The sequence below is a fragment of the Bos taurus genome, chromosome 17 (assembly GCF_002263795.3).
Source record: "Bos taurus isolate L1 Dominette 01449 registration number 42190680 breed Hereford chromosome 17, ARS-UCD2.0, whole genome shotgun sequence".
Classification (NCBI taxonomy): Eukaryota; Metazoa; Chordata; class Mammalia; order Artiodactyla; family Bovidae; genus Bos; species Bos taurus.
This window is the reverse complement of record NC_037344.1, coordinates 51,822,774-51,847,709: the sequence shown is the minus strand read 5'-3', so window position 1 is coordinate 51,847,709 and position 24,936 is coordinate 51,822,774. Positions and strand designations below refer to the sequence as shown.

The following is a 24,936-nucleotide window of genomic DNA, read 5'->3' as shown; positions in this document are numbered from 1 at the left end:
TGGTGGCATTCTATTATTCATTGTATGTGGTTTATTACTCTTTATTTATTTATTTATTGTATTACTCTTTAAAAGAATTGAGAGTCTTGTCTATTTATTTATGGCTGTGCCGGGCCAGATTACATTTGGCTGAAGGGCATCCAAATTGCCCTGAGTTTGTGTGTGTGACTGTGTGTGAGACTGTGTGCAAGTTTGGACATGCAAGTTTGTGTAATTGTGTGTGTGAGAATGTGTGTGAGTGACTATGACTGTGAAAGTGTGTGACAAACTATGTGTGTGCCCATAAACATAAAAGTGTGTTGAGTGTGGGAGTTACCATGTGAGCATGTGTGGCTATGAATGTGCATGACTGGCTGAGTGTGAAAGAGGCTTTGTGTGTGTATGTTTGTGTGTGTGTGTGAATAGAGGTGGAGAGGAGAGAGGAAATGAAGGGTTTCTCTGCTACCATAAATCTGAGCTGTTTTAAAACGACTGCTCACAGTTAAACTTCTACACATCTGAGCTGGAGGAAATGCTTGAACAGAAAAGACTTAGCTTTATGTATGTGTCCTATTTCCATTTATATCTATTTTGTGTGTCAGAGGATTTTTGAATTTAATATTTTAAAAATTGCTTCTTCTTCAGTCTTTTTTCTTTACACATCTTCTCACAATTTATCTCATTTTAAATGAGCTCACGGTGACTATGGTGGTGGCTTAGTTGCTAGGTTGTGTCCGACTCTTGTGACCCCATGGACTGTAGCCCGCCAGGCTCCTCTGTCCATGGGGAGTCTGTACCCACACCCATTTCCTCTGTTGCGTGGCCCATCTCTGCCTTATCTCCTTCCCTATAATTCAAATGACTCTTTTCTGCCACATCACATGACTTGCGGGATCTTAGTTCCCCGACCAGGGATCGAACCCGTGGCCCCTGCAGTGGAAGCACGGTGTCCTAACCACTGGACTGCCAGGGAAGTCCCATCCAATTACTCGTTTTTAATGACGGAGGCTGTCCTTTTCACTGCCCCCACTCCCCTTTTTTCTGCCCTATTCATAATCCATCTGCAGGAGCCTTGTTCCCTGCACACACTCACCTCGCCCACGTGCACGCCTGCACAGAACATCCACTGTGGTTTGTTCGACAAAAAGGAGTGTCAGTTTTCTGTGTCCCGTCTTTCTCACTCAACCGTATTCTGTGACAATGTCCCCAGTCATCCGGTTCTGTGGCCCTGGTTCCTCTTTGATGGTGGCTCAGCTGGGAGCCGCCCTCTCGCTCTGCACTTACGTGGAGACCCTCCCTTGGGCCAGTGGTCTCACGGGGATGCTGTGCTCCATGTCCGCAGGTGTTTGAGATCCTCCTGAGCCGGGGCTACTCTGAGAACAACTTCCGGGACGACCTGAAGAACCTTTACCTGAAACTTGGCATTGAGAACAAGATGATGATCTTCCTGTTCACGGATGCCCACGTGGCCGAGGAGGGTTTCCTGGAGCTCGTCAACAACATGCTCACCTCAGGTACCGGGACGCTGGTCTCACATGGGGTTTGCTGGTCTCTGCGGCTCAGCTTTCAGCGGAGGCTGTCTGATAAGCGTTACCTCTTAAGCGCACTTCCTACCTACACAGGAGGTATTATTCAAGCTCTCACAGGTGGGTAGGAGCCAGCAGGTGCATCCCAGGCTGAGGGTCCAGTGTCTATGGTGGGTGATGCAGGATGCTGATTGATCATGCCTGGGGTAGTGTCAGAGCCACCCTCAAACCACATCCAGACTCAGAAAGAATGTGAAGTGAATCACCAAAGGAAAAGAGGAACCTCGGACTAGAAAGAGGGGAGTGGACAGGGGCCAGGGACACAAAGAGCAGACCTCCACTTTCCAGTCCGGCACCAAGGAAACCTTGCCCCAGGTTTTAGCTCTAGGGCCTTGCTGGTCTCCCTCCTCTGGCAGTCTCCTGTCTCCTGAATGCCTGGGCGTCTTACCATCCCGGCTATTTATGTGGCATTTAGCACACGTGTCCTTGGGTTGGCAGCGGACTTTCCGTGCGTGGGTCACAAACTTGTAATTGGGATGTGAATATCAGACCTATTCTCTTATCTGTAAACCCCATTGCAGGGCTCGGGGTATATTTTCCTTGGAGACTGGGTGGGGTCCCCAGGGGTCTGTACCCCATATGATTCAGGTCAAATAGGTCTGAAGCCCTTTTGCTTTGCTGCATCATGAAGACTTTGCATCTCATCCTTGACATGAATGACATTAGGAGCGGGAATAATTCTATTCTTTGTTGTGGAGGCTGTTCTGGGTATTATGGGATGTTAGCAGCATCCCTGGCCTCTACTCACTAGATGACACTAGTACCATCCCCAACACACACACACACACACACACACACACACACACACATTGGACAACCAAAATGTCTCCAGACATTGCCAGATATCTCTTGAGTTAAGTTCAGTAGCTCAGTCATTCAATCGCTCTTTGCAACTCTGTGGACTGCAGCACACCAGTCTTCCCTGTCCGTCACCAACTCCCAGAGTTTACCCAAACTCATGTCTGTTAAGTCAGTGATGCCCTCCAACCGTCTCATCCTCTGTCTCCCCTTCTCCTTCCTCCTTCAATCTTTCCCAGCATCAGGGTTTTTTCCAATGAGTCACCTCTTCGCTTCAGGTGGCCAAAATATTGGAGTTTCAGCTTCAGTACCAGTCCTCATGAATATTCAGGACTGATTTCCTTTAGGATTGACTGGTTGGATTTCCTTGCAGTCTAAGTGACTCTCAAGAGTCTTCTCCAACAGCACAGTTCAAAAGCATCAATTCTTAGGCACTCAGCTTTCTTTATAGTCCAACTCTCACATCCATACATGACTACTGGAAAAACCATAGCTTTGACTAGACAGACCTTTGTTGGCAAAATAATGTCTCTGCTTTTTAACATGCTACTTTTAATATAGGTTGGTCATAGCTTTTCTTCCAAGGAGTAAGCGTCTTTTAATTTCATGGCTGCAGTCACCATCTGCAGTGCTTTTGGAGCCCCCTAAAATAAAGTCTGTCACTGTTTCCATTGTTTCCCCATCTATTTGCCATGAAGTGATGGGACCAGATGCCATGATCTTAGTTTTCTGAATGTTGAGTTTTAAGCCAACTTTTTACTATTTTCTTTCACTTTCATCAAGAGACTCTTTAGTTCTTCTTCATTTTCTCCCATAAGGGTGGTGTCATCTGCATATCTGAGGTTATTGATATTTCTCCTGGCAATCTTGATTCCAGCTTATGTTTCATCCAGCCTAGCATTTTGCGTAATGTACTCTGCATATAAGTTAAATAAGCAGGGTGACAATATACAGCTTTAATGTACTCCTTTTCTGTTTTGGAACCAGTCTGTTGTTCCATGTCCAGTTCTAACTGTTGCTTCCTGACCTGCATATAGATTTCTCAGGAGGCAGGTCAGGTGGCCTGGTATTCCCATCTCTTGAAGAATTTTCCAGTTTGTTGTGATCCACACAGTCAAAGGCTTTGATGTAGTTAATAAAACAAAAGTAGACGTTTTTCTGAAACTCTCTTGCTTTTTCGATGATCCAGCAGATGTTGGCAATTTGATCTCTGGTTCCTCTGCCTTTTCTAAATCCAGCTTGAACATCTGGGAGTTCACGGTTCACATACTGTTGAAGCCTGGCTTGGAGAATTTTGAGCATTACTTTGCTAGCATGTGAGATGAGTGCAATTGTGCGGTAGTTTGAACATTCTTTGGCATTGCCTTTCTTAGGGATTGGAATGAAAACTGACCTTTTCCAGTCCTGTGGCCACTGCTGAGTTTTCCAAATTTGCTGGCATATTGAATGCAGCACTTTCACAGCATCATCTTTTGTCTCTTGGGGATATCTCTTAGGGAGGGCAAAATTGTCCCCTTGAGAACTCCTGCTCTGATGTTGAGAACTCCAGCTCTGATGCTCACATTAACCCACCCAGGTAAGTAGCAGGCATTTGTTATTTCCATTTCATGGATGAGGAGACTGAGGTCCAAAGGGATTTTCATACACGGTGAGTGAGCCTTGGGTCTCAGAGCCGGGACCCAAGCCCTGCTCTTCAGACTCAGCAGTGACTGCTCTTTGGTGACACAGTGTATGTTCAGCTGCTCAGTCATGTCTGGCTCTTTGCGACCCCATGGACTGTGCTCCTGCCATTTCAGTGCCTCGAGAAATAACCTGAGACTGAACAAAATGCTGGCCTTTGTTTTCTAGGCATCGTACCCGCGCTTTTCCCAGACGAGGAAAAGGAGTCTATCCTCAGTCAGATTGGGCCAGAGGCTTTGAAGCAAGGGACAGGCCCGGCCAAGGAGTCCGTGTGGCAGTACTTCGTGAACAAGAGTGCCAACAACCTGCACATCGTCCTGGGCATGTCGCCGGTGGGGGACACCCTGAGGACCCGCTGCAGAAATTTCCCAGGTGCCCGGGAGCAGAGCCTGCGAATCCTTTCTTCCCCTTCAGTAGGGCACATGCTTTGGGTGAGGGAGTGACATGCATCCTGAGGTTCCACGGTTCCACCAGCCAAGTGACCCATGACATGGTCATTAGGTTGAAAGTTGAGTCCTGCCATGTAGGATGAGCCTGGAGCCACCACTCAACAATCGCCAACCAGCTCTTGTGTTGCAGATGGATGGCTGGTGCCCTTCTTTTTTTACTTTAAATTTTCAAAAAAGTTTTTATTATTGATTTATTTTGACTGTGCTGTGTCTTTGTGGCAGTGAATGGGTTTCTTTAGTTGTGGTGCAGGAGGGCTTGGTTGCCCCAAGGCATATGGGATCTTAGTTCCCCCACCGGGGATTGAACCCTCGTCCCCTGCATTGGCAGGTGGATTCTTAACCACTGAACCTTCAGGGAAGTCCTGGCTGATGTCTTTCTAACATGAGGAAAAGCTCATAGTCCCAGCCTCGAGGCCCATAATGTACACAATATAGCTCTCTGCTCCCTTCTATTTGGAAAATTCTGGCATCCTCATGGAAGTAGCAGAACCTATCCCTAGAATGTGGGTGGGGGGCAGTTTTGCTCCCCAGGGGACACTTGTCAATGCCTGGAGACATTTTTGGTTGTCACAATTTGGGTGGGGCGGGCTATGTATAATTGGTATCTAGCTGATAGAGACCAGGTGTTGCCAAACCCCCCACAATGCACAGACAGTCCCATCACTGAGGATTATCCAGTCAAATGTCAATAGTGCCGAGGCTGAGAAACGGTTTTTGATCGTTGTTTTTGGACATGTCCATCTCATTCACCAATTTGTTGGGTCCCAAAGACTGTATCCATGTTCCCGTGGGTCTCAGAGTAGCAGAGGGATCATCTCTTTTATCTCTCTTTCTTTGCAAGGTCTGGTAAATAACACTGGTATTGACTGGTTCATGCCCTGGCCTCCTCAAGCTCTGCATGCAGTTGCGAAGTCATTTTTAGGTAAGTGGCAGCTAATACCAGGACCACGTTAGCAGTATGCGTGCGTGCTCAGTCGCTAAGTCATATCCGACTCTTTCCGACCCCAGGGAATATAGCCCACCAGGCTCCTCTGTGGGATTCTCCAGGTAAAGATACTATATATTAACAGTATAACAATTTGTCATCCTTTTCCAGACTTTGAATTTTGGTCCAGTAGATTCCACAGTCATAAATGATGTTTGTTAGTGTGTTTTGGTTCATATTGTGTTTTAGTCCAAAGAGACTTCAGGGGTTTTACAGAGATAATGCAGAATAAGAATTGATTAGATATCATAGAAAGTAAGGGTCAGCAAACCATGGTCTGCAGGCCAAATTCAGCCCCTTGCTTGTCTTAGTAAATGAAGTTTTATTGAAACACATAATAAACATAATGTCTATGGCTGCTTTTATGCTACAACCACAAAGTTGAGTAATTGACACAGAGACTGTATGGCCCACACAGCCTAAAAATTTACTATTTGGTTCTTAAAAAAATTTTTTTTTATTGTAGTATAGTTGCTTTACAGTGTGTATTAGTTTCTACTGTAGAGCAAAGTGAATCAGCTATACATATACATATATCTTCTCTTTTTTGGATTTCCTTCCCATTTAGGTCACCACAGAGCACTGAGTAGAGTTCCCTGAGCTATACAGTTGGTTCTCATGGTTGTTTAGAGAAAATGTGTGCTGACCCCAAGGATGTCTGAAAAATCTTTTGGTAAACTGATTACCCATCAGTGTGGAATTTTCAACTCCCTAAGGCCTTGGTTATTAATGGTAATCTTCAGAATAAGAAAGTGTTAGTCACTTAGCTGGTCTGACTCTTCGTGGCCCTGTGCGTTGTAGCCTGCCAGGCTCCTCTGTCCACGTCTCCAGGCAAGAATACTGGAGTGGGTTGCCATTCCCTTCTCCAGGGGATCTTTCCGACCCAGGGATCAAACCCACTTTTCCTGCATTGCAGGCAGATTCTTTACCATCTGAACCACCAGGGAAGCCCTTAAGCCAGTCAATTCATCCTTAGGGAAAAACTTTTATATGGACCTAAGTTGAACAGCTTTATGACACTGGGTGACCTTGTGAATAGCTTTAGCCTTATAAATACATATCCAATAAATAACTAGTCCCACTTTACAGACAGATTGCAGTTTTTTGGAGAAGGGGGCTAAAAGAATATGACTCTTTTCTGATGATATAACTCCAAGATCAGCAAACTTTTTCTGTAAATGCTGCTGCTATGAAGTCGCTCGGTTGTGTCCAACTCTGTGCGACCCCATAGACGGCAGCCCACCAGGCTCCTCTGTCCCTGGGATTCCCTAGGCAAGAATACCTGGAGAATGACTAGATGATAAATATTTTTGGCATTGTGGGTCATATGGTCTCTGTTGCAACTGCTCAGTTTCACCATTGCATCATGAAAGTGGCCATAGACAATATGTAAGTCAATGGGCATGGCTGTGTGCCAGTAAAACTTTATTTACAAAAATGGGCAGTGGGCCAGATGTCCTGGGGGCTGCAGTTGCCAGCTCTGATATAGATGTGCCTTAGCTTTCATTGGACTTCCCGTGTGGCTCAGACAGTTAAGAATCTGCCTGCAATGCAGGAGACTCAGGTTCGACCCTGGGTCAGGAAGATCCCCTGAAGGAGGGCAGGGCAACCTACTCCAGTATTCTTGCCATGGATAGAGGAGCCTGGCGGGCTACAGTCCATGGGGTTTCATAAAGAGTCGGACACAACTGAGTGACTGACGCTTTCACTGTCTTTTCACTTTGGCTTTCATAGGCTTTTTAGCCATGTCTGTGCATTAGTACTTAGCTGCTTTCAGTATTCAGTGGTTAAGCATCATAAATAATGGTGCATGGAATTTACTTAGAATTTTTCTCTTAGGATATATTCCTGGAATTGGGATGACTGTGCCCAATAAGTATAGATATTTGTGAGGCAAAGCTTTTCATGCATGCTGTAAAATTTGCCCGTGGACTGTGGTTTGTTGACCCCTGGTATAATTCAAGATCAAATATGCAGAATCTGGATGAATGCCTACTTTTGGTCATACTTCCTTCCTTTATTTTTGAGGTGAAAATATTTTGCAATCTGTGAGATAATTCAAGTTGATGTGGTTTTGGTACTGGAAGTGATTATTAAGTTTTCAGCAGACATATAGGAAGGCCTGAGCTCAGATTCTCAGTCATGTCTGACTCTTTGTGATGCCCTAGGCTCCCCTGTCTATGGGATTCTCCTGGAAAGAATACTGGAGTGGGGTGCCATGCCTTCCTCCAAGGAATCTTTCCAACCCGGGGATCATACCTGCATCTCGTATGTCTCTTGCATTGGCAGGTGGGTTCTTTACCACTGGCACCACCTGGGAGACCCCATAGGAAGATCTACCTCGTGCCAAATACGTGTTGGGTGCAGGGAAAATAGCAGGGCACTGGGTAAATTTCTTTCCTGGAATCTCAAGCATCTCTCCCAACACTGTGTTAGCCTTTAGCAAGACAGACCTTCCTATGTAGGGAAAGAACATTGGCTTTCTGTGTTCTTGGAGAAATTGCCAGGGTATCAGTCATTTCAGTTCAGTCACTCAGTCGTGTCCAACTCTTTGCAACCCCATGGACTGCAGCATGCCAGGCCTCCCTATCCATCATCAACTCCTGGAGTTTACCCAAACTCATGTCCATTGAGTCGGTGATGCCATCCAACCATCTCATTCTCTGTTGTCCCCTTCTCCTCCTGCCTTCAATCTTTCCCAGCATCAGGGTCTTTTCCAATGAGATAGTTTTTTGCATCAGGTGGCCAAAGTATTGGAGTTTCAGCTTTAGCATCAGTCCTTCTAATGAATATTCAGGACTGATCTCCTTTAGGATTGACTGGTTTGAAAAACCAGAAAAGCCACTGACAAGTGATAACTGCTTTTCTCTTTTTTGTTAAAGCATTTTTATACTGTATTTTATTGTGGTAAAAAAATATGCAAAATTTGCCATTTTAACTATTTTAAACCATTGTTAAGTGTGCACTGTTATACTTTTTAATACAATGTTGTGCAATTCATATCACCGTCCATCTCCAGAACCTTTTTCATCTTTAAAATGGAAGCTCTGTCCCCATTAAACACTCAGTCCCTGTTCTCCCGCCCCCTGCCCCACCCTCCACCCCGGAGCCTCTAATTTACTTTCTGCCACTAATTTGACAGTTCTAGATGTCTCATGTGTCCTTTTATGGCTGGCTTCTTTTACTTTGCATGTTTTCCAGGTTTATCCATGTTGCTGCACGTATCAGAATTTCCTTCTTTAAGGCTGAGTAATACTCCATTTGTGGACAGGCCGTATTTTGTGTGTCCGCCCATCTGTTGGCAGACACTTCTGGCTGCTGTGACTAGTGCTGCTATGAACACTGACATACAAAAGTCTGCCTGTGTCTGTCTTTCACCTCGTTGGGAATGTGCTTAGGAGCGGAATTGTTGGGTCACATGGGAATTCCGTGTTTAACTCTTTGAGGAACTGCTTGTCTCTTTCTTTACGAACCACCCTTTTCCATTCCTTCCTGTTCAGGAACTAATCAGATGATCCCGGCAGAAAATATAGAAGATCTGGTAGAACATGTTGTTTTGGTCCACGAATCCGTGGGTGAATTCAGCAAACAATTCCTACAGAAACTGAGGCGCTGCAACTATGTGACTCCGAAGAACTACCTGGATTTTATTAACACGTATTCAAAATTACTGGATGAGAAAACTCAGTATAATATAGGTAAGACTTGGGAGGGGGACGGAACGATTCGTAGAGATTGTTATTCCTTACAAGTAAGGATCCCAGTGCTGATGTTTTCCTTAAGCAGATGTTTTCTTAGCAAGATCGACGATACTTGGGACTGAGGCAAAGCCGAAAAGCACATTTTGGATTTTGCACCTCAAAAGGATGTGTGTGGGTGGGCAAAGCCCTGGCATGCATTTATTTTTGTTTTTCTGTGTTGGGCCATGCACTCTAAGCTCTAAATTTGCATTCCATCAGAGATACCGTTTAATGAGAACAAGCATTTCTCTGTTGGAAAACTTTTTTAAAAATTCTCTGGTTCTGGCTGTTGGTCAAATGAAGCACTGTTTTCAGAAGTATATTCATTTTGGAAGTCAAAGTGTTAGTCGCTCAGTCACGTCTAACTGTTTTGCAACCCCAAGGACTGTGGTCCACCAGGCTCCTCTGTCCATGGCATTCTCCAGGCAAGAATCCTGGAGTGGGTTGCCATTCAGAGATGCCACCCCCAAACCAAAAAGGCAATGGAGGTGCTGAGAGATGCTTGACATCTCATGAAGATGATTTTATTTTATTTTTTATTTTTTTCCTGTGAGCCCAAGTTGGGTGAATCTCACTGCATTGCGTGTAGTTGGGTGGGTTGAGAACAGAGCCCCCTCAAGGATGAATACCTGTGTTCCCTTTCCTCAGCTCAGTGCAAGCGTCTGGAGGGAGGCCTGGACAAGCTGAAGGAGGCCACCATCCAGCTGGATGAGCTGAACCAGAAGCTGGCCGAGCAGAAGATCGTGCTGGCGGAGAAGTCGGCTGCTTGCGAGGCCCTACTGGAGGAGATCGCCACAAATACAGCCATAGGCAAGTGTGGGGCCAGCTCTGGAGATCTGGACTGCCCCCTTCCCACCAAAAAACCCCAGACAGGACAGGGCTCCATTGCATGACAGCCCTGGGAAGCTACTTGTAGGAACTGGCATGTTTTGACCTACCCATTACTATTTTTTTTTTGAAGATTTATTTTTTTTATTCTTATTTTTTGGCTGCACTGGGTCTTCACTATGGCACACAGGCTTTCTCCAGTTGTGGTTCGTGGGCCTAGCTGCCCTGCAATGTGTAGGATCTTAGTTCCCTGACCAGGGATCAAACCCACATCCCCTGCATTGGAAGGCAGACTCTGAACCGCTGGACCACCATGAAAGTCTCAAAGTGGGTGCTTTAAAACAGAGACATTTATGTATTCTCACTGCTTTGGAGGATAGAAGTCTGAAATGAAGGTCTTGGCAGGACCCTGCTCCCTCCAAAGGCTCCGGAGAGGACCCTTCCTGGCCTCTTCCAGCTTGTAGCAGTGGCCAGAAGTCCTGAGTGTTCTTTGGCTTCTGGACGCATTCCTCCAGCTTCTGCCTCCATCACATGACGTTCTCCCACTGCGTCTCCATGTCCTCACATGGCTTCTTATAAGGACACAGTTGTTGGATTTAGGATCTACCCTAACCCAGTATGACCTTGTGTTAACTAATTATATCTACAAAGACTCTCTTTCCAAATAAGGTGATATTCTGTGGTTCTGAGTGGCATGGATTTTGGTGGGGGCACTAATGAAGCTGGTACACCTACTCCATGCCAAGCTTTGTTCTAAATGTGGGGTCACAGCCCCTGGAAAGGTTACATTCTAGTGAGTGGAGCCCATTCATGAGCCAAGAATCAGATGAAATTTCAGATTGCGGTTAGTGTCACAAATAAACTAAGATAAAATAAAGCAAATAGAGTGATGAAACTGAGAGTGACCTGGGGGGAGGGTGACTTTTGGGCTGGGCTGAATGAACGTATAGAGGAAAACAATAGAATGTGAAAGACTAGAGATTTCTTCAAGAAAATTAGAGATACCAAGGCAACATTTCATGCAAAGATGGGCTCAATAAAGGACAGAAATGGTATGGATATAACAGAAGCAGAAGATATTAAGAAGAGGTGGCAAGAATACACAGAAGAACTATACAAAAAAGAACTTCCTGACCCAGATAATCACGATGGTGTGATCACTCACGTGGAGCTAGACATCCTGGAATGGGAAGTCATGTGGGCCTTAGGAAGCATCACTACAAACAAAGCTAGTGGAGGTGATGGAATTCCAGTTGAGCTATTTCAAATCCTAGAAGATGATGCTGTGAAAGTGCTGCACTCAATATGCCAGCAAATTTGGAAAACTCAGCAGTGGCCACAGGACTGGAAAAGGTCAGTTTTCATTCCAATCCCAAAGAAAGGCAATGCCAAAGAATGCTCAAACTACCGCACAGTTGCATTCATCTCACACGCTAGTAAAGTAATGCTCAAAATTCTCCAACCCAGGCTTCAACAATACGTGAACTGCGAACTTCCAGATGTTCAAGCTGATTTTAGAGAAGGCAGAGGAACCAGAGATCGAATTGCCAACATCTGCTGGATCATTGAAAGAGCAAGAGAATTCCAGAAAAACATCTATTTCTGCTTTATTGACTATGCCAAAGCCTTTGACTGTGTGGATCACAATAAACTGGAAAATTCTGAAAGAGATGGGAATACCAGACCACCTGACCTGCCTCTTGAGAAATTTGTATGCAGGTCAGGAAGCCACAGTTAGAACTGGACATGGAACAACAGACTGGTTCCAAAGAGGAAAAGGACTCCGTCAAGGCTGTATATTGTCACCCTGCTTATTTAACTTGTATGCAGAGTACATCATGAGAAACGCTGGGCTGGAAGAAATACAAGCTGGAATCAAGATTGCCGGGAGAAATATCAGTAACCTCAGATATGTAGATGATACCACCCTTATGGCAGAAAGTGAAGAAGAAAGAACTAAAGAGCCTCTTGATGAAAGTGAAAGAGAAGAGTGAAAAGTTTGGCTTAAAACTCAACATTCAGAAAACTAAGATCATGGCATCTGGTCCCATCACTTCATGGCAAATAGATGGGGAAACAGTGAAAACAGTGGCAGGCTTTATTTCTTTGGGTTCCAAAATCACTGCAGATGGTGACTGCAGCCACGAAATGAAAAGACACTTACTCCTTGGAAGGAAAGTTATGACCAACCTAGACAGCAGAGACATTACTTTGCCAACAAAGGTCCAACTAGTCAAGGCTATGGTTTTTCCAGTGGTCATGTATGGATGTGAGAGTTGGACTGTAAAGAAAGCTGAGCGCCGAACAATTGATGCTTTTGAACTGTGGTGTTGGAGAAGACTCTTGAGAGTCCCTTGGACTGCAAGGAGATCCAACCAGTCCAACCTAAAGGAGGCCAGCCCTGGGTGTTCATTGGAAGGACTGATGTTGAAGCTGAAACTCTGATACTTTGGCCACCTGATATGAAGAGCTGACTCATTTGAAAAGATCCTGATGCTGGGCAAGATTGAAGGGGGGAGGAGAAGGGGATGACACAGGATGAGATGGTTGGATGGCATCACCGACTCAATGGACATGAGTTTGGGTAAACTCTGGGAGTTGGTGATGGACAGGGAGGCCTGGCATGCTGCAGTCCACGGGGTCACAAAGAGTTGGACATAACTAAGCGACTGAACTGACTGACTGAATGAACGTAGGAAAAGCTGATGAAGAGGCAGAGAGATCTCAGTAAGCCAGAAGAACTTCAAGGGCAGCCCTGGTGTCCTCAGCGAACAGCGGCCAAGCAGGGTTGGGGTTGTCTCATGGGATGGAGTGGGCGGGAGGTATAGGCGGGCTAGTCAGGGAGGGTCAAGGTTGCAGCAGCTGTCCTGGTGTTAGGGACCCCAGGGACCATGAGGACATGGTCCCACTGGGAACACCCAAGGCTGCCATATTGGCCAAAGCTCATTTGACCCCCTCCTCCCAGTGCCCATTTTTTTTAAAAATTATTTTTTGAATTTATTTTTGGTTGCACTAGATCTTTGTTGCTGCAGGCGAGCTTTCTCTAGCTGCAGCAGGTGTGAGCTACTCTTAGTCGCGGTGTGCAGACTTCTCATGGTGGTGGCTTCTCTTGTGGAGCACAAGCTCTGGGCACGAGGGCTTCAGAAGTTGGGTGCACGGGTTTAGTTGCTCTGTGGAAGCACAGGGATCTTAGTTCTGGACCAGGGACCGAACCTGTGTCCCCTGCATTAGCAGGCCAATTCCTACACACTGGGACCTGGGGAGGTCCCAGTGCCCACCTTTGAGGGCTGTGTCGCCTTGGCTCAGGAGCAGTGGTCCATCCTCCCCGCCTTCGATGGCTTCATTCCCCTCCCTCTCCCCCAACAGCGGAGGAAAAGAAGAAGCTGGCAGAGGAAAAAGCCATGGAGATAGAGGAGCAGAACAAGATTATCGCGGTGGAGAAGACAGAGGCTGAGACTGCCCTGGCTGAGGTCATGCCCATCCTGGAGGCTGCCAAGCTGGAGCTGCAGAAGCTGGACAAGTCGGATGTGACCGAGATCAGGTGACGGCTGGCCATCCCCAAGTGTGCTTGGCCACCAGCGTCACCCCTGACAGCACCTATGACATAATCATGGCGGTTCGGCATTTCTGTGCCGCCCACTTTCCATGGTGGGGACTGTCATTGTCTTCATTTCCAGATGAGGGTCCTCAAGCCCAGAGAGGTGAGCTGACTTGCCCCAGTCAGTAGGTAGCCCAGCCCACTGGCCTTGAACCCTGGCCACTCATAGAAGTAGATTGGGTTCCAGAAGGGGCTGGTGGGAGAGGTGGAGCCTTGTAAATCAGTCCTCTTTAGGAGAACATGACTGGGTGTCTGTCCTGAGAGAGGCAGGGCCCTGGATGTGGGCCAGGTATGCCAAAGGCTGAGAGCAGATGGGAGATACCCTCATCCAATTCTAGACACATGATGGACTTTTAGAGGTGGGGAGGGTGGTTTTTTTTTGGCTGCACTTGTGTGGCTTGTAGGATCTTAGCTTCCCGATCAGGGATTGAACCTAGGCCCGGGCAGTGAGAGCGCCAAACGTTAACCACTGGACTGCCAGGGAATTCCCAGGAGAGTAAGTCTGTATTGTGGCCCCCAGCCATTCTGCAAAGCAGTGTGTCAAATGACTCCAGCCCCTGCAGCCAGAGGGCTCATTTGCTGTCCAGAAGGAGGGCCTGGTATGGCGTTTTCTTCCTTCCCACCATGGGGCACTGTCCTTAGGGTACCGTTAGTGGATCTCAGTGGTAAGTTTGGCAGCGCCAGTGAAGCCAGGAAGAAACAGCGTCCTGCCTGCCCCACCCCATTCCCTGTCTTTGTGCTGCATGGTCCCGCTCATGTGTCCCTGTGTTAGGAGCCTCGGCTCTCTCCTCTCCTTGCTCACATCATGTCCTCATTTTCAGAAGAGGCGTTGTCCTTCTAGCTGCACGATCGGTGAGCAAGACTCCTGTTTCCAGGCTGGAAGCTGACCTGTGTTTCGTATGCCTGGTGGGATGGTGCTGCTTCTCTGAGTTCCTCTTTTCCTAAGGGCCACGTGGCGGCCCTTGTCCAAGGCTGTGCTCTGGTTGTTGGCTCTTGCCTGGAAAATCCCATGAACAGAGAGAGGAGCCTGGCAGGCTACAGTCCATGTGAAACACGTGGATTCAAACAGAACATTCAGCTCATTCCAGAGCAGGAAGCCCAAGTGACTCCTGGGCAGAGGGGTGGGGTCATCTGGAGATGCTCCTGCTGTTAGCAAGAGATCCTGATTTCAGAGGTTTGCAGTGTGATTGCAACAAAGGTATATGGACGGATGTTTTATAATTCTGTTTATTTAGTTTTGGCTATGCTGGGTCTTTGTTGCTGCACATGGGCTTTCTCTATTTGTGGCAAGTGGGGGCCACTCTCTAGCTGTGGTGTGCAGGCTTCTTATTGCCATGGCTTCTCTTGTTGCAAAGCACGGACTGTAGGGCAAGCAGGCTTCAGTAGTTGCGACACATGGGCTCAGCAGTTGAAGCTCCTGGTCTCTAGAGCACAGGCTCAATAGTTGTGGTGCATGGGCTTAGTTCCTCAGTGACATGTGGGATCTTCCTGGACCAGGGATTGGACCCACAACTCCTGTATCAGCAGATGGATTCTTTAACCACTGAGCCACCTAGGAAGCTCCAGGATGGCTGCTTTAAAACTGCAATAGCATGTGTTGGAAGTTTAGACTGAGTTGTGAGAGAGACTAAGAATATGTGCATTTTCAAGGGAAACATCCAACCACTGGTTATATGGACTTGAGGCTCTGCTCTGCCCGGTGGCTCAGATGGAAAGAATCTGCCTCCCAATGCAGGAGACAGGTTTGATGCCTGAGTTAGGGAGATCCCCTGGAGAAGAAAATGGCGACCCACTCCAGTATTCTTGCCTGGGAAATCCCATGGACAGAGGAGCCTGGGGGACTATAGTCCATGGGGTCACAAAGAGTTGGATACAACTCAGCAACTAAACATCAACAACAACAACAACTCAGGTGAGCAGCATAAAAACATTCTGAGAACAGAGTTGGGAAGGATCTTTGAGGGGGATTTATCTGGGAGGAGAAGGCTGTGAATCCTCTCAACAATCCAAGGGGCTGGTGAGAAGGGGTTTCCATGGGACCACATGGAGAGCTTGGTATGTGTCCCCTGTGGTTAGACGGGGTGCCTGTATCACCCTGAGATAGTAAAAGCAGCCTATGGCCTAAAAGGAGTAATGTAGTTATTGGAACAGGTGATATGTTCACGCATGGCTTTGCTTCTTCCCAGCTGTGTGACCTTTGGCAAGTCACCTAGCCTCTCTGTGCTGGAGTTTCCTTATTTGTAAAATGCAGATGATAATCACTGTCCCCACAGCCTCAGGGTGGTTGAAAGGGAAAGTCGCTCAGTCATGTCCAACTCTGCAACTTCCAGGCCAGAATTCTGGAGTGGGTAGCCTTTTCCTCAGAGAAGGCACTGGCACTCCACTCCAGTACTCTTGCCTGGAAAATCCCATGGATGGAGGAGCCTGGTGGGCTGCAGTCCATGGGGTCGCAAACAGTCGGACACGACTGAGCGACTTCACTTTCACTTCTCACTTTCATGCATTGGAGAACGAAATGGCAACCCACTCCAGTGTTCTTGCCTGGAGAATCCCAGGGACGGGGGAGCCTGGTGGGCTACCGTCTATGGGGTCGCACAGAGTCGGATATGACTGAAGCGACTTAGCAGCAGCAGCAGCAGCCTTTCCCTTCTCCAGGAGATCTTCCCAAACCAGGGGTCGAACCCAGGTCTCCCACATTGTGGGCAGATTCTTTATCAGATGAGCCACAAGGGAAGCCCAAGAATACTGAAGTGTGTAGCCTACCCCTTCTCCAGGGGATCTGCCTGACCTAGGAATCGAACTGGGGTCTTCTGCATTGCAGGCGGATTCTTTACCAACTAAGCTATCAGGAAAGCCCTGAAGTTCAGGGTGGGTATGAGGGTCCAAGAAGCTATTATGTAAGGCTCTCTCAGAACTGGGTTGAGCATGGGGTCAGTGCCACGTATACATCAGCTAGGTCCTGGTTCCAACATCAAAATGACATGCCATGAAAAGCCCCCTCTGACCTGCTCCTCATCAGCCTAGTTCCCTTCCCCCTACAGGACAGAGAACCATGGTATGATTATGTATATCTCATATACATTTCCCATATATCCATCCAGAGACGTGTTTGTTTTTTTTTCTTGGCCACATCCCATGACATGCAGGATCTTAGTTCCCTGACCAGGGATTGGACCTATGCCCCTTGCAGTGGAAGCTTGGAACCCTAGCCAACAGGACCGCTAGGGAAGTCCCATCCAGAGAGTTTTTGCACATGCTCAAGGCAACCAGATGTGCCAGTGTCTCTTCAGTCCCTGATGTTGGGCTCTAAGGGTTGTAGAACAAGGGATACCATATTCTCTTTTCTTTCCTTTTAAAATATAATTGGTAATACACATCATTTTCTGCATCTTGGCTTTTTCCATTAACAAGACACTTTGAAGATATTTTGCATGTTGATGTATGAGAACCTTCTCATTACTTAACAGCAACCCATCACATACCCTTGGATGGCTGTTGCTGCTGCTGCTGCTAAGTTGCTTCAGTTGTGTCTGACTCTGTGTGACCCCATAGACGGCAGCCCACCAGGCTCCCCCGTCCCTGGGATTCTCCAGGCAAGAACACTGGAGTGGGTTGCCATTTCCTTCTCCAGTGCAGGAAAGTGAGAAGTGAAAGTGAAGTCACTCAGTCGTGTCCGACTCTTCGAGACCCCATGGACTGCAGCCTACCAGGCTCCTCGGTCCATGGGATTTTCCAGGCAAGAGTACTGGAGTGGGGTGCCATTGCCTTCTCCGTGGATGGCTGTACTATCGTTCATTTAATCAGCCCAATTTATGCATTTTTACCTTATTTCCAGTTTATTTTGCCTTTCCAAACAATGAGGCAAAGAATAATGCTTACTTCACTATGCCCAAGTCCACTGGAAGAATACATTTTCAGAGGTGGAATTGCTGGGTGCAAAGTTGTGTGTGTTTTTGTCTATGAGTGCATGCTCAGTCGCTCAGTCATATCCAACTCTTTGCAACCCCATGAACTGTAGCCCTCCAGGCTCCTGTGTCCATGGGATTATCCCAGACAAGAATACTGGAGTGGGTTGCCATTCCCTCCTCCGGGTTTATGTCTATGCTGCTGCTGCTGCTAAGTCACTTCAGTCTTGTCCGACTGTGTGCGACCCCATGTTGTTGCTTAATGCGCTCCACAGTTGTGGAACCGATTTGTACTCCCTCTGGCAGTACATGTGAGTGCCTGCTTTTTCATGGCATCACCAACAGAGGGCACTACTAAGCATTTGGATTTTTGGTTATTTATAGATGAACAATGATTCTTGTCTAGTTCTAATGTGCATCTCCCTTATGATGAGAGAAGTTGCCTTTTTTTTAATAGGTGAAAAATGTGTGTAAGAGTCTGTGTAGCTCGTTTTCTGTGAACGCTTTATGTGCTTTGCCCGTTGCTGAATTGTTTTTGTTGCTGTTGCTTTTTTTTTCTTTGCTTCCCTTAGCCTTTCCAGGGGCTTTTTATATTAATAGTGAGATTAGCTTTTTATGTGTGGTGTGAGTTGTGAATAATTTTCCCAGTTTGTCATCAGCCAGTTGACTTTAAAAACAAAATTGTGTTTGATGTGGATCATTTTTAACGTCTTTATTGAGTTCGTTACAATATTGCTTCTGTTTTCTGTTTTGGTTTCTTGGCCAAGAGGCGTGTAGGCTCTAAGCTCCCTGACTAGGGGTCACATCCCCACCTCCTGCATTGGAAGGCGAAGTCTTAACCACTGGACCACCAGGCGCGTCTCAGCCATTCGACTTTGTTTAGGTGGTTTGTGTGTGTGTGTGTGTTTGCTGTGTGTAAATTTTTATTTTTATGAGGTAGATTTTGGCGATATTTTATTTTGTGGCTTTTTGCTATGACCTCATATTTAAAAGGCCTTGCAACTGGAAGATTGTAAAGTAATCTCCCCGTGGTTTCATGCTATACTTTCATAGTTTAATTGTTGACCTTTAAATCTTTGATCTCTTTGGGATTTTTTCCTGGGATTTAATAGGTTTGGATCCAGATGACTACAATCTGGCTTTGTTTAGGCCATTTAGATGTTAAGGGTGATGAGCCAGCACTTAGGTCTTGACGATTCCCTAATCCTTTAATTCTTTAAATAGCACTTCCTCTCTATAATGCTCAATCCCCTTTGCAGAAATCATTAAATGTTAAGGCAGGGAGATTAGGAGTAATGAAGATTAGTAGTGGATGTTTCTCCGGAGTATAAAAGGTTCCCTTTGTTACTGGCCTGCGACTTTGCTTTTCTTCCTTTTCTTCATTCAGTACCATCAGGTGCCTACTGCCTGCCCACCCTGTGCTGGCATGGGGGCTGAGAGACAGTGAGCCAGCCTGGGAGTCTTTACCACATGGAACCCACAGTCTGGGGAGGCACGAGTATGCACATGGGAATCGCATGAGCAATAAAATTACCCAGGAAGAGGTCAGGGAGGCAGGGTGTGGGTTGCTATGACTGGATAATGGGGGGCCCGATCTAGTCTGGGGGGTGAGTAGTCAGGGAAGGTGAACCCCAGGAAGTGATATTTAAATGGGACATGGGATGGAGGCTAGAGGGGGCTGAAAGGAGTGTGGCTTGAGGGAAAAGCAAAGACAGTGTCTGGGGTAGAGTGAAGGGAGGTGGAAAATAAAGCTTGTAATTGGTGTTCTCCTCCAGGGAAGGCAGCACGCCTTCACCTCCATCTGCCTATCTGTCTGTCTCCCCCTGAGTTTCTTTCTTTCTTCTTTTTTAAAAAGATTTATTTATTTCCTGGCTGAGCTGGGTCTTCCTTGGTGCACTTGGGCTTTCCCTAGTTGCGGTGAGCAGGGGCTATTCTTCGTGTCATGTGTGGGCTTGTCACTGCAGTGGCTTCTCTTGTGGAGCGCGGGCTCCAGGGCACGTGGGCTCAGTAGTTGTGGCCCCGGGGCTCAGTTGCTCTGAGGCATGGGGGATCTTCCCAGACCAGGGATCGAACTGGTGTCCCTTGCAATACAAGGCAGATTCTTAACCACTGGACCATCAGGGAAGCCCACCCTAAGTTTCTGTTGTGGTAGAAGTAAAGAGTCAGATTAATCAGACACACTGTCATTTCTCAGACTTGTGATCTTACTTTTTCCCCTATTTTTATACCATTTTATCTAACTCATAAAACAGTGTTTGGTAATCTTACTATTGCAAACTCCTTGGTTATCTGGCACCACAACACCATGTTCTAGATAAACGAGGTTCCTGGAACCGGTTCATAAACTGACCCCAGAGAGCTTCCCTTTCATAGACTCAAAGGCTTTGGGGGCTCCAAGTTTCCCGTTCTGCTTTCCCATTTTACAGATGAGAAAGCTGAGAACCTGGGGCCAGTCCAAATGGCTCAGGACGCTGCCCCGAGGCGCTTTCCCACTTGTGTCTGAAAACGTCTCACTGACCCCCTCCTCCTTGGATTATTCAGAGAGCAGTGGCCTGGCCTGGTCTTCATCAGCCCCGAAGGGAACCTTTTAAAAACAGTTGACAGCATCCCCCGCTGTTGTAAGCGCCTAACGCCGCATAATTGAGCCTTTCCCTGGTGACTCAGGTCCATTACTTTAATGGTCGGGTTTTGTGCTGGAGCACTGCCCTGGCTTGTCCCTGTGCTGCGAGGGTGAGTGGGTGGGGGCGGGGAGGGGTGGGGGCATGGTTGCCAGGTTTGGAGTCTCCACATTGCTGTGTGGCTCAGATTGTTCTTTCTCTGTGTCTGTCTCTCTCCCCCCACACCAGCCCTCCCTGCCCCCCTCCTCTGGGGCCTTCTGGCCTCTCCCCAGGCTGCTCCTTGCCCTTGGTGGGGGAGGTCTTCATTTTCCAAATCCTTTCCTTTCCTTTTTCTTCATCATTTTCCTTCTGATTCTGTCTCTCTCCACGGCTTTGGTGCCTGCACACCTCGTGTGACATGTAGAGACACGGCCGGGCAGCAGGCAGCAGAGCGGGGCCCCCTGGGTACCAGCAATGTGCCACTTGTTCCTTCTTGGGTCTTCACGCTGCCGATGCTGCCTTGCATCCTCCCGATCCTTTTAGATTTCCCATTCGCTGGAGGGCCGAGGGTGCTGGACCTGTAAGTGTCAGAGCAGCTGAGTGATGGTCTAGCTTTGTCAAAGCCAGATAACAATTTCCACAGCCTGAAGGAGCCCAGGCTGCAGGGACCTCAGACCCCACGGGCTGTGTAGACACAGGCAGGCCATCCAACCACTGGAGCCCCATTTCTTCATCTGGTAAACGGAAAATAGGTTGATGATGATCATGACAATAATGACTCTACCACTTAGAGTCTGAGGAGTCACCCCAGGGTGTAATTAAAAACACAGATTCTCAGGCTCCACCCTGCCCTGCCGATTCAGGGGCAGCCTGGGTTTGCATTGAATGATGCCCTGCTGTGTTCCTGGTGCCCAGTCTGAATCTAGGACCCTGAACTGGCACCTGATGGAGGAGACTGAGTCCTGCCCTTGGGAAAGCTCATCCCCAGGAGCCCAAGTGGGTGTTGGGATGTGATCCCCTTTTCCTCCATGCAGTATTACCTCCAAGAGACGGTTCTGCGTTGAGCCATTTTTTTCTGGAACCTTCCTTAGGGCCAGATCCTGGCCACATCCCGCGTCCGATCTCATACGTGTCTGTTTCTCCTCCAGGTCCTTTGCTAAGCCCCCAAAGCAGGTACAGACGGTCTGCGAATGCATCCTCATCATGAAAGGCTACAAAGAACTCAACTGGAAAACCGCCAAGGGCATGATGTCCGACCCCAACTTCCTCAGGTCTCTGATGGAAATCGACTTTGATTCCATTACCCAGAGCCAAGTTAAGAACATCAGAGGTGAGCACAGATGGATGGAGGGGACAGCCAGGCTGGTTCTCAATCTGGTGGTTCAGTCTTTGGGGCAGGGAGGGAGGCGAGGAGGGGGCTTGTCACAGGCACACCCTCCCGTGGTGGCCAAATGGTGTTGCCGTGGCTGTGCCAATGGAAGAACGGGAATTATTGTTCCTAGAGGAAGATGGCGGCATAGTTGCATGAAGCAGAGGGTGGTGGCTGGATGGGCAGTGACAGCAGATGCCCCATGAATGTGTAATTCAGCAACAGCTCTAGTTCTCCCTAGCAGGAAACACAGCTGTCTTCCGGAGTCCACTCTACCTTGTCTTCTGTGCTTCTTATCTGATGGGCACAGTGGTGCCAAGAATCGGTCTAATGGGCAAAGGACTGGAATAGACATTTCTCCAAAAGAGATAGACAGATGGCCAAAAAGCATATGAAGCTACGCTTAATGCTGGTCACTAGGAAAATGCACATCAAACCACAATGAGGTAGCATTCAGAGCCACTCAGATGGTGTAATTTAAACAAAACCACACAAAACAACAAGTGTTGGGGAGGAGGTGGAGAGCTTGCAACCCTTTTACATTGTTGGCAGAAATGTAAAATCTTATGGAAAACAGTTGGGCAGTTCCTCAGAGGGTTAATCATAGAATTACCATGTGTCCCAACCATTTCACTCCTATGTATATACCCAAAAGAATAGAAAATACATATTCAAACAAAAGCTTATGTGCAGTGTCCCTGACAGCATTACTGACAATAGCTGAAAGGTGGAGACAACCCTCGTGTCTATCAGCAGATGAATGGATAACAAGAACAAAGATATCCACACAGTGGAATATTATTTGGTCATAAAAAAGAGTAAGCTTCATTTATGTTTTAGCTGCCCTATGCTACAACACAGATGAACCTCAAACACATGATGCCGAGTGAAAGAAGTCAGGCACAAAAGGTCACATGTAACTCCATTTATATGAAATATCCATAGGTGAATCCATAGGGACAGAAAGCAGATCAATGCTTGCCAGTGTCTGGGGAGGGGAAGTGGGTTGTGATTGCTGAATAGCTGTGAAGTTTCCCTTTGAGATGATGAGAATGTCTTGCAACTAGGTGGAGATGAGGCCTGCAGAATCTTGTGACTCTACTAAATGCCACTGACGTGTATACACTTTAACATGGTTCATTTTATGTTATGTGAATTTCAGCTCAATTAGGCAAAATGGATATTCAGGGGAGAAAAAAAAAGAACTGGTCTAACTTTGACTACTCTGCTTGTGCCGCTTGCCTGTATGATGTCTTCTGCAGGTCCCTGAGGGGTGGGCGAGGAGGACGAGCCAGCACCACCCACCCCATTCCCTTCTTTTCAGTTACAGAAGCCACACAGTTCCTGCTAAGCCTGACTCCAGATCCACCCCCAGAGCTTAGCCAGTGGGAATGATGTTAGTCTTCGTTCAGGCATATACAAGCTCATTGTGTCACTGTTTATCATGATGGCTTATTCAGAACTTTATCATCAGTACATTTTTTTCAGCCACTTAAAAACAAAGCTAATTAAAACCGGAAGGATAACAACTACAGAAACCCAAGGGGCTCTCTTTACCCGATTCTTGGATGGGTTTCCATTTAGGTGAATTTGCTTCCAGAGTGAGGGGGCAGGTGGAGGTGATGGTCCCCCCATGATGACAGTTAAATGAACCCCAGTTAACTGCCAGCTCTGAGCCACCTTGGTGCCCAGCTGGGAATCCTCACTGATGCCTTGGGTCTCCAGGGCCTTCCGGGTGTCACACAGAAGTGCCTGTGTCATAGGATGTCCTGGGTGGCAGTAACCTGTGCCCCTTACTCACATCTTAAACAGCCACTCACAAAGAACTCATTTAAGGTTGGATCCCCCTGTTATCTGTGGGAGAGCTCTCCAATCCCTCTCACAGAATTACCTGGAGTAAGGAACTAGTTACACTTGCTTTGTTCATAGGTAGCTTATTTCTCATTTTATTTTCCTGAGACAAAGCTCACTGCTCAGTGAGATCATTGCGTCTTTGACCTTTAGGCCTCTTGAAGACTCTCAATACCACGACCGAGGAAATGGAAGCCGTGAGCAAGGCAGGCTTGGGGATGCTGAAGTTTGTTGAAGCTGTGATGGGCTACTGTGATGTTTTTAAAGAAATCAAACCCAAAAGAGACAAGGTACTGCCCATCTGTAAGCCCTGCTCACTTCTGCTAAGAGATCATTTTGCAGTCAGAATGAATGTGTCCACAGCTTTACTGGAAAAATTCTGGCAAGGTTCTCATTTTAAACCACATAAACATTTTTCCCGAAGTACATACAGCTCTCATTTAGATGTCATGTGAACTGACAGAGCCAAAGGCTGAAAGATTTTTTTTAACTTTTAACTTTATATTGGAGTGTAGCTGATTAACAATGTGTGATAGTTTCAGGTGGACAGCGAAGGGATTCAGCCATACGTATACATGTATCCGTTCTCCCCCAGACTCCTCTCCCATATAACACTGTGAAAGGTTTTTGAATAAAAGAGGGTGAAAATCATTCTCGAGGGAGGGCTAAGGCAGGGTTTCTCATCCTTGGCACTATTGCCATTTTGGATTGAATCTTTTCTTGTTTTGTGGAGCTGTCCTGGGCATTGTAGGATGTTGAACAGCATCCCTGGCCCCTACCCACTAGATGCCCCCAAGTTTCAACAACCAGAAGTGTCTCCAGACATTGCCATGTGTCCCTTGGGGGAGGCAAAATGAGTCCCTGTTGAGAACCACTGGGTCAAAGTAACATACAGAAGACACGACACAAAGAGAATTGGATAAGGTTGATTCCTTTTTGAGACGTGTTTGTATTTATTTATTTTTGGCTGTGTAGGATCTTAGTTGTGGCATGCAGGTTTTTCTCGGATTGTGGCTCAGTAAAGGCAGCACTCCAGCTTAGTTGCCCCAAGGCATGTGGGATCTTAGTTACCCTACCAGGGATCGAACCCATGTCCCCTGCATTGGAAGGTGGATTCTTAACCACGGAACCACCAGGGAATGCCTGAGACATATTTTGACATTGCATTTTAACTCAGGATTTTGTCACTCAGAAAACTTAGAAGCCGTAATAGAACTGGTAGTATCTTCCATGCAGGGCTTCACTGGTGGCTCAGTGGTAAAGAATTCGCCTGCAATGCAGGAGACGCCGGAGATGAAGCTTTGATCCCTGAGTCAGGAAGATGCCCTGGAGGAGGAAATGGCAACCCACTCCAGTATTCTTGATGGGAAAAATCCCACAGACAGAGGAGCCTGGTGGGCTACAGTCCACTGGGGTCACAAAAGAGTTGGATACGATTGATGTTACTGAACACACACACACACAAACACACACACACAAACACACACACAATCTTCAATGACTTTTTTTTGAGTTTTGGACTTAGATTCACAGGGTCCTCTTACTGGGACCTTAATTCACATGAAAATTAA

At 47.1% G+C, this 24,936-nt stretch overlaps 1 protein-coding gene across 1 annotated transcript in view; it reads left to right on the top strand.

The window, feature by feature from the left end:
- DNAH10 (dynein axonemal heavy chain 10) overlaps positions 1 to 24,936 on the top strand; it is a 158,671-nt gene that overhangs the window by 105,017 nt on the left and 28,718 nt on the right. Inside the window, exons 52-59 of the mRNA XM_024977691.2 lie at positions 1,322 to 1,493; positions 4,212 to 4,415; positions 5,334 to 5,414; positions 8,978 to 9,175; positions 9,866 to 10,027; positions 13,412 to 13,586; positions 21,294 to 21,475; positions 23,519 to 23,655. Coding sequence (XP_024833459.1) covers positions 1,322 to 1,493; positions 4,212 to 4,415; positions 5,334 to 5,414; positions 8,978 to 9,175; positions 9,866 to 10,027; positions 13,412 to 13,586; positions 21,294 to 21,475; positions 23,519 to 23,655 — 1,311 coding nt within the window. The remainder of the gene's footprint in view (positions 1 to 1,321; positions 1,494 to 4,211; positions 4,416 to 5,333; positions 5,415 to 8,977; positions 9,176 to 9,865; positions 10,028 to 13,411; positions 13,587 to 21,293; positions 21,476 to 23,518; positions 23,656 to 24,936) is intronic.